General features: G+C 46.7%; 1 protein-coding gene across 5 annotated transcripts in view; it reads right to left on the bottom strand.

Moving 5' to 3' along the window:
* LOC145520618 (uncharacterized) overlaps positions 1 to 13,083 on the bottom strand; it is a 113,288-nt gene that overhangs the window by 1,123 nt on the left and 99,082 nt on the right. The window contains exons 3-8 of one of the 5 annotated variants that reach the window (XM_081527523.1): positions 11,792 to 11,888; positions 10,628 to 10,735; positions 9,040 to 9,173; positions 8,500 to 8,558; positions 7,780 to 7,915; positions 6,979 to 7,672 (exon numbers count right to left, since the gene is read on the bottom strand). In XM_081527523.1, coding sequence (XP_081383649.1) covers positions 7,639 to 7,672; positions 7,780 to 7,915; positions 8,500 to 8,558; positions 9,040 to 9,173; positions 10,628 to 10,723 — 459 coding nt within the window. In that variant the 5' untranslated portion in view covers positions 10,724 to 10,735; positions 11,792 to 11,888 and the 3' untranslated portion in view covers positions 6,979 to 7,638. Of the gene's footprint in view, positions 1 to 58; positions 167 to 6,978; positions 7,673 to 7,779; positions 7,916 to 8,452; positions 8,727 to 9,039; positions 9,174 to 10,627; positions 10,736 to 11,791; positions 11,889 to 13,083 lie in introns of those variants that run through there. The other 4 variants (XR_014064636.1, XR_014064639.1, XR_014064637.1 and 1 more) reach the window with 4 other exon arrangements.

Below are 13,083 nucleotides of genomic sequence, written 5' to 3'. Positions count from 1 at the left end.
ATGCCTATTTTATAAGTGAAGAATAAAAAGAAGAAGTTGAGTAACATGCTGAGGTCACCTGGCTAATCCAGACAGGATTTGGAATCTGGCAGCGTGGCTCCAGCGTGAGTCCCTCTAACTTCCACCTTCCATGGTCTTGCTGTGAAACAGCTGCCAAGGGACAGGCCTTGAAATGACACAGGTTTCACCAGAAATGAGTGACTTGAAAGAGACAAGTAGAAAAGAAGAGATGGGAATGAAGAATGGTAGCTTTGGGTGCTCTCAACCTGGGCTTGAATCCCAGCTCAGCCACATCCCACCTGTGGAACTTGGACCCAGTACACAGGTTCCTTACCTGTAAAATGAGCTCACAGCTATATCTTAGGCAGTTGGGTACATAAAAAGCACCCACTGCTTATTAACCATCCTTCTCCTTTAGGATCTTCTTCCTGTTATTATGGGCTTCCTTTGTGGCTCAGCTGGTAAAGAATTTGCCTGCAACGTGGGAAACCTGGGTTCAATCCCTGGGTTGGGAAGATCCCCTAGAGAAAGGAAAGTCAGAGGCTACCCACTCCAGTATTCTGGACTGGAGAATTCCATGGACTGTATAGTCCATGGGTTTGCAAAGAGTCGGACACAACTGAGTGACTTTCACTCACTCTCACTTCACACTTCCTGTTATTATAAAAGAGTTGAGTTCTTCTAGATCCTAATTTACTATGATGCTATGATAAAAGGGTCAATCCACCAGAAGACACAGCATCTGTAAATGTGTATGTGCCAGTCAACAGAGCTAAAAAAAAAAAAAGCAAAACTTGATAGAACTAAAGGAGAAAAAGACATATCAATAATGATAATTGTGGGGCCTCCCTCGTGGCTCAGCGGTAAAGAATCCGCCTGCCAACGCAGGAGACAGCACAGGTTCGATCTCTGGCTCAGAAGATCCCATACGCTTTGGAGCTACTAAGCCCATGTGCCATAATCACTGAGCTTGTGCTCTAGAGCCTGGGAACCACAATTCTTGAGCCCACGAGCCACAGCTAAAGAAGCCCATATGCCCTAGAGCCTGTGTTCCGCAACAAGAAAAGCCACTGCAATGAGAAGCCAGCGCACCGCAACTACAGATGAGGTCCTGCTCTCGGCAACTAGATTGAAAAGCCTGTGCAACAACGAAGACCCAGCACAGCCAAAAATCAAAAAATAAATCTTTAAAAAAAAACAACAATGATAATTGTGGACTTTAACAACCCTCCCTCAACAATAGATAGAGCAACTAGACAGAAAATCAGTATCTATAAGAGCTCAACTCCACCATCAACTAACAGAATCTCATTGACATTTATACAACACCCAACAATAGCAGGATACACATTCTTTTTAAAACTTCAGAGATCAAGTATTAACAGAGGCTATATCCTGGTGAATAAAATAAACCTCAACAAATTTAAAAGAATTTAAATCATATACAGTCTACTCTCTGACCATAATGGAACTTAACTAGAAATCTGTAAAAGAAAAATTTCCAAATACTTGGAAAGGAAACAACACACTTCTGATTAACCCATGGATCAGAGAAAATCTCAAGAAAAATCAAATATACACAAATACACACATAGTGAATTGAGTTATTCTTAGTACCATTTATGCTAACTTATGGCTTGTAGAAAACATTGCTGTTAAATCTAATGTATTGACCACTCCATGTCAGTACACTACATACATGGTCACATACGGTATCCCATTTAATTCTCACCAAAACTCTAAGAAAGAGAGTTTCTATTATTATTCCCATTTTGTTAATGTGGCAACAGAAGCTTACATCAGCTAAATAGCTTGTCTGAGGTCTCAGAGCTAATAAATGGCAAAATCAGCTAAATTGAGGCACCAGAACTCTGTGAAAATGTCGGGTTTCAGGGGATACCTGGGAACCTGCCACAGATGACAACCCTACATAACCAACCCCTTTATAACTAAGTCATATCTCCATACCCTTACCAAAACACTGCCCACCATCTGGTGTGAAATAGGCTTTCTCTCCAGCCCCTAATAACTGCCAGGAGGTGAGAAATTCAAAGGGAGATAAGGACCACAAAGCCCTTTGCATGAGCAGGAGAGATGTAGAAATCTCTGAGGTCATAAATGCTAATACCTCTCTTGGTATGAGTCAGAGGGTTCATTGAGAACATCAAAATAGTTTTATTTCCAGATAAACATCAGAACAGAAATAAAAATAGTTATGTGACCTATGAAATATGGAAAAGTTCGTATGCTTTTTTCTAGGGTGGGGTGAAGAATGGTATGCAAGGGATTTTAAAACTGTACTTAATTTTTATTTTTAGCCCTCTGTGTGTGTGTGTCCGCACACGCCAAGTCATGTCTGACTCTTTGAGACCCCGTGGACTATAACCTGCCAGGCTCTTCCGTCCATGGAATTTTCCAAGCCAGGATACTGGAGTGGATTGTCATTTTCTACTCCAGGGGATCTTCCTGACTCAGGGACTGAACCCGCGTTTCTTGTGTCTCCTGCATTGCAGGAAGATTCTTTACCCTGCACCACCTGGGAAGCCCCTTTAGCTCTGTAATAATGCCAAAAATGTAAACCATATTCAAAGTTTATAACAAAATATAGCTGTCTCTTGTCCCCAACCCCCATACTAGCCACACACTCCAGAAAAAGATCACAAAAAATACTTTTAGTTCCTTTTCCCCTCTGGTATTTACCTTCAAAATTTCTAAATAGTAGGCTTATCCTGGGGCTTCCTGGGTGGCTCAAATAGTAAAGAATCTGCCTGCAATGTGGGAGACCCAGGTTTGATCCCTGAGTCGGGATGATCCCATGGAGAAGGAACTGGGAACCCACTCCAGTATTCTTGCCTGGAAAATCCCATGGACAGAGGAACCTGGTGGGCTATACAGTCCATGGGGTCGCAAAGGCTTATCCTACCATTTCTGAATTTATAACTTTTATTTTCTGTTGATCTGCTGCTGAGAAGGTTGAGGATTTGGTGCTCTTCCCCTCCTGACTCCTTTAACCTCACATAACATTTCAGAAAGATGGCTCCTAGGTCCTCATAGTTGACAACACACTGTATGTAGACTTCTAAGTCTGAGGGGTATTTTTTCATCCCGTTGAAAATTTCCTCTTAACTGCCACTTAACGCATAATACCTCATCACACAGAAGTCTCTTAATTTTTTTTCAACTGCTTCCTTGTTTTGGAATTTGAGTTGATTTCAACGTTTTTCTACTGTAAATAATGTAAAAAAAAACAAAAACCTCTTGAACATGCATTTTAAAAACACGTTTAAACATCTCCTAAGGATTCTTAGACGAGGAATTAATGAATCAAAATATATGTTGTCAACTATGAGGGGAAAATGGCCACAGAAAATACACTGGACGGTGTCAGAGCAAATACAGAATGAAAATAGAGAGTTAATTCTCCTTGTCGCAAATAAGGGAAGAGACTTTTCTCCCCTCTCCCTTTTGTTTCAGAATTTCTCTGTCCTACGCAAATGTGCATAAATCTTTATAATGACCTCATAACTGAGGATCATTTCCTGAGGACCTGGGAGCCATCTTTCTAAAGAGCAAACTGTATCCCAGTTTCCATGGAAAGGTAAGAGCCTAACTGGTGGCCCCTTGTTACAATCTACAATGAGAAGCTTGTTTCCCCTCTGATTGAAGCCAACACAAGGGGTCTCCCCAAGTACTTTGGTAAATGCGGAGCCAACCACGTGTGACAAAAGTTGTTGCTGAGTCCTCTTACTCGGGGACTAGTTATTGTTCACCTTGAGAACGTGTATGTAAGGGACTGTATCTGCTTGGCTAAATAAGGGGGTGTGATTACTTTCCATCTTTGCCATCTCTTAGCAGATTGCCTGCGATGCAATCACATTCTGATTTAATATAGTATATATATAGTACAAATGCACATTCTGGTTTAATATAGTATATATATTCAATAATAAAAGTGTTTTCTTCCTCTGCTGCCTTTGTGGAGAGGTTTTCTGGGCTGGGAGAAGATTTCGCTTTTAAAAACTATTTTCTTTCTGTAACCAAGCAGGACCCTGTGGAGCCTTTCCAGGACAGAACCCTTCCCCCAAGTCCTCTGCTATAGTTACCCTCTGAAGTACCTAGATAACGGTATCTGCTGCAAATTTCCTGAGTTGTTTTACAGATGCTTAAACCTCCACCAAATGGAAAAAGTTAACTGCTTGATGACCATGAGCATGTAGCCCCCAGACTTTCTGGAGCCTGAGGATTGATAATGTTAGCCCCTGTGACACTGCCCTGTTACCTCATCACCAGGCAATCAGAAAATTGTGCAAGAGCTGAATACATGCACTTCAATTCCCTTCCCTCATCTGGCCTATAAAAATACCCTCCCTGAAACCCATCATGGAGTTCAGGTTTGTTTGTTTTTTGAGCATTAGCTTACCCAGACTCCTTGTCTGGCACCTTAAAATAAACTCTGCAGTTTCCTTCACCACAACTCAGCGTCAGTAGATTGGCTTTTACTGCACATAGGCAAGCAGACCCAAGTTTGGTTCCGTAAGATCTTAACAATGGCACTTTGCCATAATGATATTAACATTTGCCATCCCTGGATGGAGTGGAATCCCACCTGCTAATAAGGTGTCAACTCATCACTGCATTAGCTTTTCATACCAGAGAGCGAAAGTTTGTGTGCACACCTCACCTTGGAGACCTCAGCGCTTGCAACACGTCCTGCTGCTCTGCGGACCCTAGTTTAGAGGGTGACCCTTTTTTCCTTTTCAATCACTTCCTCATGGCTCCTAAACATTCTGCACATGGCCCTGGACGTCTTACCCATGTCTTGCGCTGTCCTCTCCCCACTGAGAACTAGCTCCCATCACATCTTTAGATTGAGGCTATTTTCACCTTATCCTGTCCTTGAACTTCTTTCAACCATAGACTATGACAAGTTTCCAAGATGCACCATCCTCTGTTCCTGATAAGACCCTGTGAGTAAAGAGTCTACTGCGAATGTGCTAGCAAGAAGACAATCTAACATGACATAACTCACAGAAATGATACACCATTACGTTTATCGTGTCCGTATCCCATGGTTAGAATCGAGTTGCAGGTCCTGCCCAGTTCAAGAAGAAAGGATCATACAAGGGTGTGAACAGCAGTTGAGGGGATCACTGGACCATCCTCAAGTCTACCCATCACAGTCTTCTGAGACTGGTTAGACACAGGCTCATACCTCCTCATCCTGTGATCCATGCCTCCTAAACTTCCTTAATTTTTTCTACCTTTTTGTCTTGCAGTGCATTCTGGTAGTATCTTCAGAGCTTTCTTAAAGTTCACAAATTCTTCTTCTCCTGAGTTTAACCTTAACTCATCTGTTGCATTTTGCATTTTTAGTCATTTTGTATTTCTTATTTCCAGAATATCTACTGTTTTCTATATCACACAAACTAATTTCCACAGCCTTGTTATTTCATCATATTCCACTATTTTTATCTCTTGAAATACATTACTAAATTAGTTTTAGTCTTTATTTACAATTTCTGTATCCAAAGTCCTCATGGGTTTGGTCTCGAGGTTTGATGTTTTTGGTTAATTCCGATCATTGCTGGCTCAGTTCTCTGTATGTTTTGATTTTCCACTTGTTTGGATTTTTGATTGTGAAACTCATATTACTTGGAATTTTACCTAATATTCTACCTTTTCCGCCCTGCTTTGCCTATTTGGACCTATTCTCACCACATCAGGTATGTAGCCCTCTGTATCCCTTCCTGTGACGTTGCCTCAGCTTGACTAGGGTTCTCCCAGCAAGATCCCTAATCTGCTGTACCCGACTCTCTGCTTCCAGTTCTGGAAACCTCTCCTTCCCTTGGTCCTTTTAAGCCTAAAAGCGGTAGCAGTTCATTTTGCCATTATGCTGTGGGGACGAGGTTGCTGCATTAGTCCCTGTGGTGCTGCTATTTGCCCGTATCTTTGTAAATAGCCCCACCCTTCAAAAAAAAAAATTTGGCTGCACCAGATCTTCGTTGGGGCACACGGGACCTTTAGTTGTGGCACATGGGATCTAGTTCCCTGACCAGGGATCCAAGCCTTGTGTTGGGAGTGCAGAGTCTTAGCCACTGGACCACCGGGGAAGTCCCTAAATAGCCCTTTATAAACCAACTACCTGATTCGATAGAGATTCCATACTCAACCCAGCTTATGTGCCTTCCCAGACTGCTCAGCCCTGCTGGTCTTCCGAACACTGACTGCTTCCCAGTTGGAGTGTCGCCGTGTGTCAGCATCCCCAGGGATTAAGTGATGGCTGTAGGGCAGCCTCTGTCATGTCCACTGCACCGGGAGACGTGACAGCTGTGCTTCTAGGTCTCACCTGCCTGTACCCACAGAGCCTCTGGGTGTCCCATGGCTGTCCAGAGAGCCCAGCTTATACAACCCAGAAATGTAGAAAAGTGAACGCCCCAGGGGTGAAGTGGGAACCAGAGAGACTTAAGAGAAAGGGAGGATTAAACCGCTTGCCCTTTGCCCCTGCAGGTGACTGTTCTAAGAGGCAGTGGCTCCCCATGTCTCTGGGAGAGGCCCCGCATGGCCTGGTGGCCAGTGTACTGTCTCATGAAGCCGTGGCCGGCTCAGGAATGAACCGCTGTGTACTGTTCTTCCTCTCCCAGCCTCACTTGCCTTTTCCCTTCACTGTGCTTCCTGACTCACACATCCCAGTATGGCAATTACTACACAGGCTTTTTGCCTCAGCCTCTGCTTTCTAGGGACGGAGCTAAGACAGGCATTGAGGGGGCTGTCCTTTGAGGAATCTGGCTCTGTGTGGGCCTCAGACAGACCCCTTCCTTCCCAGCCCAGGCTTTGTCTCCTTGTCTCCTCACTGCCGGGGCACAGCACATGAAGACCAGGCTCCTGACCTGAGGGACCCCAGGGTGCCCGGGGTAATGCAGGCTTTGGTTTTCCTCACTTTTCTGAATTTGCATCCCAGGCTCTGAGATCTTTCTGTGCTTTTCTGCCACATCAGTCATTTATTTTAAGAGGTGTTTTAAAATAATCATCCAGTTTCTTAGGTAGTCTGAACCAGAAGGGTGCTCCTAGACTTTCTCATTGACTATATTACCTGGAAACCCTCTTTCTGTTTTGTATTTTTTTCTCTACTTTTTTCTTTCTTTTCCTCAGCCCACTGTCTTTCATCCCTTCCAGGATTTGACGTAGGCATAGTCTCTGGAAGGCAGAGACTCCAGACTGAATCTTTGGGATTCAAAGTTATGCACCCCCGTCCTACCCCCAGCCTCAGCTCAGGGCTCCATAAAACTGCTAGAACAGGCAAAAAGCAGGCAAGCACACTCCGTGTATAGCCTGGAGAGGCCCTAGGGAGGATGTGGACTCTCCGTTTCATCATGCTGAGTGGGAAACGGGCACACACGTGTCGGCTCAGCCCTCTAGTCACCCTTGCTTCTCACACACAGAGGCAGGGCTGAAAGAATGACTCAAAAGCATTTCGAAAATAGCTGTCCACGGCCCCTGACGGTCAACTTACATATGGCTCTGACTCACTGAGCAGGGAGCACACAGTGGGTGCCCTTTGGTCACAGCGAGGTCCCAGATGACATCATCTGTGAGATGTAGCATCAGCCCGTGCACCCCAGATGTGCTGTTCAGAATTGGTCACCCGGCAAATGAAGGGTCAGTGGAAAAGCAGCTACCAATAGCGACAGAGAAGAATGGGCAGTTTCTCAAATGCCTGTGTGTGCCAGCTGTCTGCCTTTCTGAAGGTCTGCCTGACTGTTCCCCCAGTCCAGGTGTTACCTGAGCAGGAACCCTTCTGAGCCTTGGTCATCCACAGTGTGGTGTCTCCAAAGACCACCCTGGTGATGGGGGTCCCAGGTGCACAGCTGAATTCGAGGAACTCTTGAAGTGAACCAGGCAGCTTTTCCATGGCGGCCTCCAGAGAAAAATCCATTCGGTTACAGGATTGAGACCTGGCCCGCTTGTCCAGCTGCCTCGCCCCTTGCCCTGAATGTGAGTGACCTCTGGATGTTCCCTAGGGCCCCGGAGAGTGGCCTGGTGGGCCTCATGACCTCATCCTTTTCCTCCCCACCGGGCCTTTTAACTTCTGTGTCCCTCCTGCCTCATCCGATCTCCGCTTCCCCCCCACCCAGCCGCGCCCACGTCTTCAGCAGATTCCTTGTTCACTCTTGTGCTTCACCGTTTTCCTTGTTTTTGGTAAACTTGGTGAGTCAATGTCAATGTCATTTCTGTGTGTTTTGGTGTGAGGCAGAAGCCTGGCTAAGCAGGCCTTGAGATGTGCATCCATCAGGTTAAAAGAGGCGCATGGCTTCAGGTCTGCCTGCAAAAGGCTTCCGGTTGTGGGGGACAGGAGGGGTGCTCAGTGAATACACTACTTGTTCTCCTGAATGCTCCCTCAGACCATCCTTTTCAGTCTTTCTCACAGAAGTCCTTTCAAGCCAGGCGTTCTCACCTGATGTTGGGCTTTCTCTCATTCTCGCTCCCGCCCGTCACACTTACTTTCTGCCAGCCTGTCTGTCTGTGTGTCATTCTCCACTCTCCTCACTGGCTCCATCTCCCTGAGAAGAGGGGGAGGTGAGTGGGGCCTCAGAACAGGGTGCAGCCCCCGGGGCTTGGCCTGGAGAGGAGGAACGGTGACACCTGCTGGGTGACTGCTGAGTCCGCCTGGCCCTGCTGGGGTTTCTGGACCTTTCCAGGCAGAACTGCTTCTGCTCATACTCTTCCATCTGGGGAGAAGGAGCCCCGAGGTTGAGTTCCAGTGCCTGCGCCCACCAGCCACCTGCCCCTTTTCATCATTTCTGCTTCACCCTTTGGGGGGGGGCCCCCAAGACAAGCACAAATACTCTGAGATTTTTAGGGCTTGGATACTGTTTCCCAATAAGCCTGGGATCTCCCAAAAAGAGGGCTGAGCTGGGCTTGACTGGGTGACCACGGCCCTTCTACGATAGACCCTGGAAGAGGGGGCCAGCCCTCGGTGAGAAGGAAGGCCCCAGGTGTGGGAGCTCTCCAGGTCCAGCTTCTGCCCCCTCAGGCACTCACCACCTGGTAACTGCGGGCGGTGGCCGCCCTTCCAAGCTGGCCTTGTGACTGCGGCTCCCTCTGGTGGCGGCTGCCACAGGAAGTGATGACGAGGTAAATGCGCAGCTGTCCACATAGGTCAGGACACAAGGTTCCTGTAAACCTCCAACAAGACAAATGTTATTCTCTGTCTGCAACTTTTTACCTCTAGAGGAATGGCAAAGTGTTAATGTCTTTAAGGTCAGAACCTTGAGAATGGGCTATCCTGCGTATTTCAGGTTATAGGCAACATTCTTAACTGAAAGCAAAAGCAAGAGAATACAAAGGTTAGGCGAAACAGATCTGATATGCAGTCAGATTTGTTCTTCCCTATTACAAGAGGACCATGTTGGCACCAGGACTCATGATGCCTCTGTTTAATGAGGAGACAGACATCAAACACGCTCCACACTCAAGAGGGTGCTGGTAAAGTGGTACCAGTCCTCTGAAGATAAAACCAAGGACTGAATTGACAGGGTGGAGCACCTAGTACAGCTGAGAGGGCTGGGGACACCTCTTTGTGGGACCCACTTGCCATTTAAAGAGATAGTCAAGTAAGGAGAAGAGGGGAGCAAGGAGAGGGTAGAGAGGAGGAGGGGAGGAAAGGAAGGAAAGGGCCCAGACCAGAAAAAGCGTAGAGTCTGGGGAACTGAAGTGAGTTCATAGCTGCTGAAGTGTAGTGTAGCAGGAGTTTAAACCAAGGGATCCTGGCCAAAGTAAGAAGTGTGGTTCACAGAGAAAATGGGCTGCTCTTCTGTTCCCCTGTCACCAGGCTGCAGAAACTTTTCTGTTTGCCAATTTGGCAAAGAGACAAAGCCTTGAGGTCACCTCTCCCTCACTCCCACTCCACCACTGGCCGACTCCAAAACCTCACAGAGAGTGGGACAATCGGGCTGCTCTGTGGGACAGCTCCAAGGGGTGTCTGGCTTCCAGTGTATGTCGTAAGTGACCAAAAGCTTTAGATCAGTGCCTTCCAATAGTGTCCAACAGCAATAGCCATCTACATAAGAGTAGTGATTTTAAAAGTAAGGAGAAATAGGTAAAATTACTGTTATTAAAATATTTTATTAAACCCCATACCTCTAAAATATTATCATTTGAACATGTAATTAATACAAAAATTATGACTGAGATAGGGGACATTCTTTTTTTTTTCATGCTAAGTGTTCAAAAGTCTGGTAAATATTTTATATTTACATGCCAATGCAATTAGGACTAGCCATATCTCCAGTGGTCCATAGCCATATGTGGCCCATGACCACTGCACTGGATAGTACAGCTCCAGACACTGCAATTTTGAAACCATGACTCCCAGGAGAGACTGACCCACCAGCACAGGCTTCTGCCACCTGTCAGAGAAGCTTTAGAAGAATCCTCAGCACATGCTAAGGTCAGGCTAAGTTGTGAGCTTGGCCTGGAGCGCAGCCTTGACCTCCACCTCTGGCAATGCACCCATCAAACGCCCATCCCCAGGACCTTGAATCTGCCCTCATTCATCTTGCCAACATTTTTTTCTCCCCAAAGAACTGAATGTAACTGGTCTTTTTTAAGTTTCCAGGTGTATTATTACCTGCAGATGCTGAAAAAGGACATCAGAGCCAGTGTGGTGTAGGAGAAAGAACACTGCACAGGGCATTAGGGAAGAGAGAATCCAGTTCCTGCTCATCTTTTACCAGACCTGTGGCCCAAAGAGAGTCACGAGTTGGTACAGGGCGCTAAGCAGGAGCTCGGAGTCCAGAGTCAGACTGCAGCTCTGGGTCCTGAACTGCGCCCTTTTCTGGGCCTTTGCATCCTCCTCTATAAAATGGGAACAGAAACTGCTCTTTGCACACAGACAAGGTAACCATCACAAAGCACTCAGCACAGGGCGTGGCTCGGGGTACACATTAATAACTAGGATGATAATGATGATGTCTTCCCTGTTATTATCTCTGCACCTCTGTTTCCTTGGTTGTAAAGTGGAGATAAGCATGCCTCATGAACCTGCTTTCTAGGGTTCTGTGAGGCCTACAAGAATTAGTGTGAAAGCACTTTATTAAATTAGGAAGCCCTTTATCAAGTCCAAAAATGACTCCTCAAGTTTCACAGCCTAGCTGGTGGTCTGACTTTAAAGAGCCCTTACAAATTCATAATTGGGAAGGGGAGTCTGTGCTGTACCCGCAGCTCCATGACTGGACAAGACAAGCCTAAATGCCCAGCTTCAGCACTCTTCTCCTGGGTAAACTCTGACTTCAGCTCTGTTTTATCATCTATATGATGGGCTGAGAACACACAGCTCCCAGGTCAACGGGCTGAGGGTCAAATGAGCCCCTGGCTATGATGTGTCTGGCAGAGGGCCTGCCTGACTCAGAGCCCTGGAGGAGACCTTGCCGCCCACACATGCCTCAGCCAGGCCTGGGCCAGCAGTTCATGTGACAACCACAAGGTGGGCCCCAAGGCTTTCATTTAGGAAATGATTCACCAACCTCCCCAAGAGGCGTTAGTGGTAAAGAATCCGCTCGCCATTGCAGGAGACCCAGGTTTGACCCCTGGATCGGGAAGATCCCTTAGAGTAGGAAATGGCAACTCATTCCAGTATTCTTGCCTGGAAAATTTCAAGGAGCATAGGAGCCTGGTGGGCTACAGTCCACAGGGCTGCAAAGAGTTGGACATGACTGAGCCACCGAACACACAATTCACCAACCCGCTCCCCGACCCTCATCAACAACCCCTCCATTTTCCATTCCCCCCTCACCTGCTGTTCTCTCAAGGCCAGGAGAAAAGCCCTTTAGGAAGGAGTGCTGGTTCTCCACTCTGAGTCTGCCCAGAGGTGTCACTTTGGGTTTGGTAATCTGCAGAGAAACAGTCAAGACACTGCATGTACGTAAATTTCTGACCTGGGGTGGACTTTCTGTCCACTACCCCTCAACCTACCAGCTGAGTGCCTGGAGTTACTCTAACCTCCTTGGGTCTCAGTTTCCTGCCCTGAAAGGGAATTCCTGTGGGAGAGCTTTGAAAACCGTAGACTGAGCTACACATGCAGTCATGGCCATTTTTCTCATTGTCCCCATTCTGTGGGCTCCACCATACTGGATTCCCTAATACAGGGAAAACGGGAAAACGCCCCTGTTGGCTGCCTGACTGTTAAGTTCTCACCTGAACATCAAAGCTGCTCAGATAGGGTCACTCCACAATAACAAAAAGACTAGCCCCACCCTCCCACATATACCTCTGGACCAATGTTGGTGATTGTTGCCCTGTTACCAGGGACAACTCTAGCCCATTTCCATACTCCCACGTCCCAGGTAAAATTTATTAGATTCCAAATCACAGAATTCCCCTGCTTCTTGGCAGCAGCCAATCCAGAACTGACTCTGCCTCCTGGATCCCTGCACAGACTCAACCAGCCCAGGCCCAGATCCTGTAAGTCCCTCCCAACTGACTCTCACTCAAGAATCCTCATCAAGGGAGCAGCTGGGATGGAACAGGATCACAGGCAGTGAAGAGAGGATTGCCAATTTTAAGGGGATAGGCATTAGTGTTCAAAATCTCAGAGACCCCAAGAGAAGGTGGCATGTTGAGCGGCCCCCCATATGTGAGGCCCATTACCCACCCTCTTGACTCTATACAGCTCGGTCCTTCTGGCCTGTCCTCCTAGGTGAAAGCTTCCACTAGAACCTCTTAGAAAGAGAATGCTCCTTCCTCCATGAGTCCCCTGAATGCAGATTTTATTACCCTGTTCGGGACTTTCTTGCCCTGAACAGTAATTCTTCATTTCCTGAGGGCCCACAATGTTCCAAGCACCGTATGGCGTGCTTTACATATGTGATAGCTAATCCTCACACTATCTTTGACTTATGGGTAATTAGCCTAATTTTTCACAATAAGGAAACTCAGGCTCAGAGAAATAACTTTACCAAGGTCAGACAGCTTGAGTGGCAAGGTCAGGATCTGAACTAGGACAATGTGACCCCCAGTCATTGTGGGTCTGCAAGATCTTCACCATACTGTAACTTAAAGGCTTGCCAGTTTCACCTGTACCTATCA

This window comes from Giraffa tippelskirchi, chromosome 9 (assembly GCF_054371585.1).
Source record: "Giraffa tippelskirchi isolate mGirTip1 chromosome 9, T2T-mGirTip1v1.2.pri, whole genome shotgun sequence".
Taxonomy (NCBI): Eukaryota; Metazoa; Chordata; class Mammalia; order Artiodactyla; family Giraffidae; genus Giraffa; species Giraffa tippelskirchi.
The sequence above is the reverse complement of the archived record's forward strand: the minus strand, read 5'-3'. Positions and strand labels throughout refer to the sequence as shown.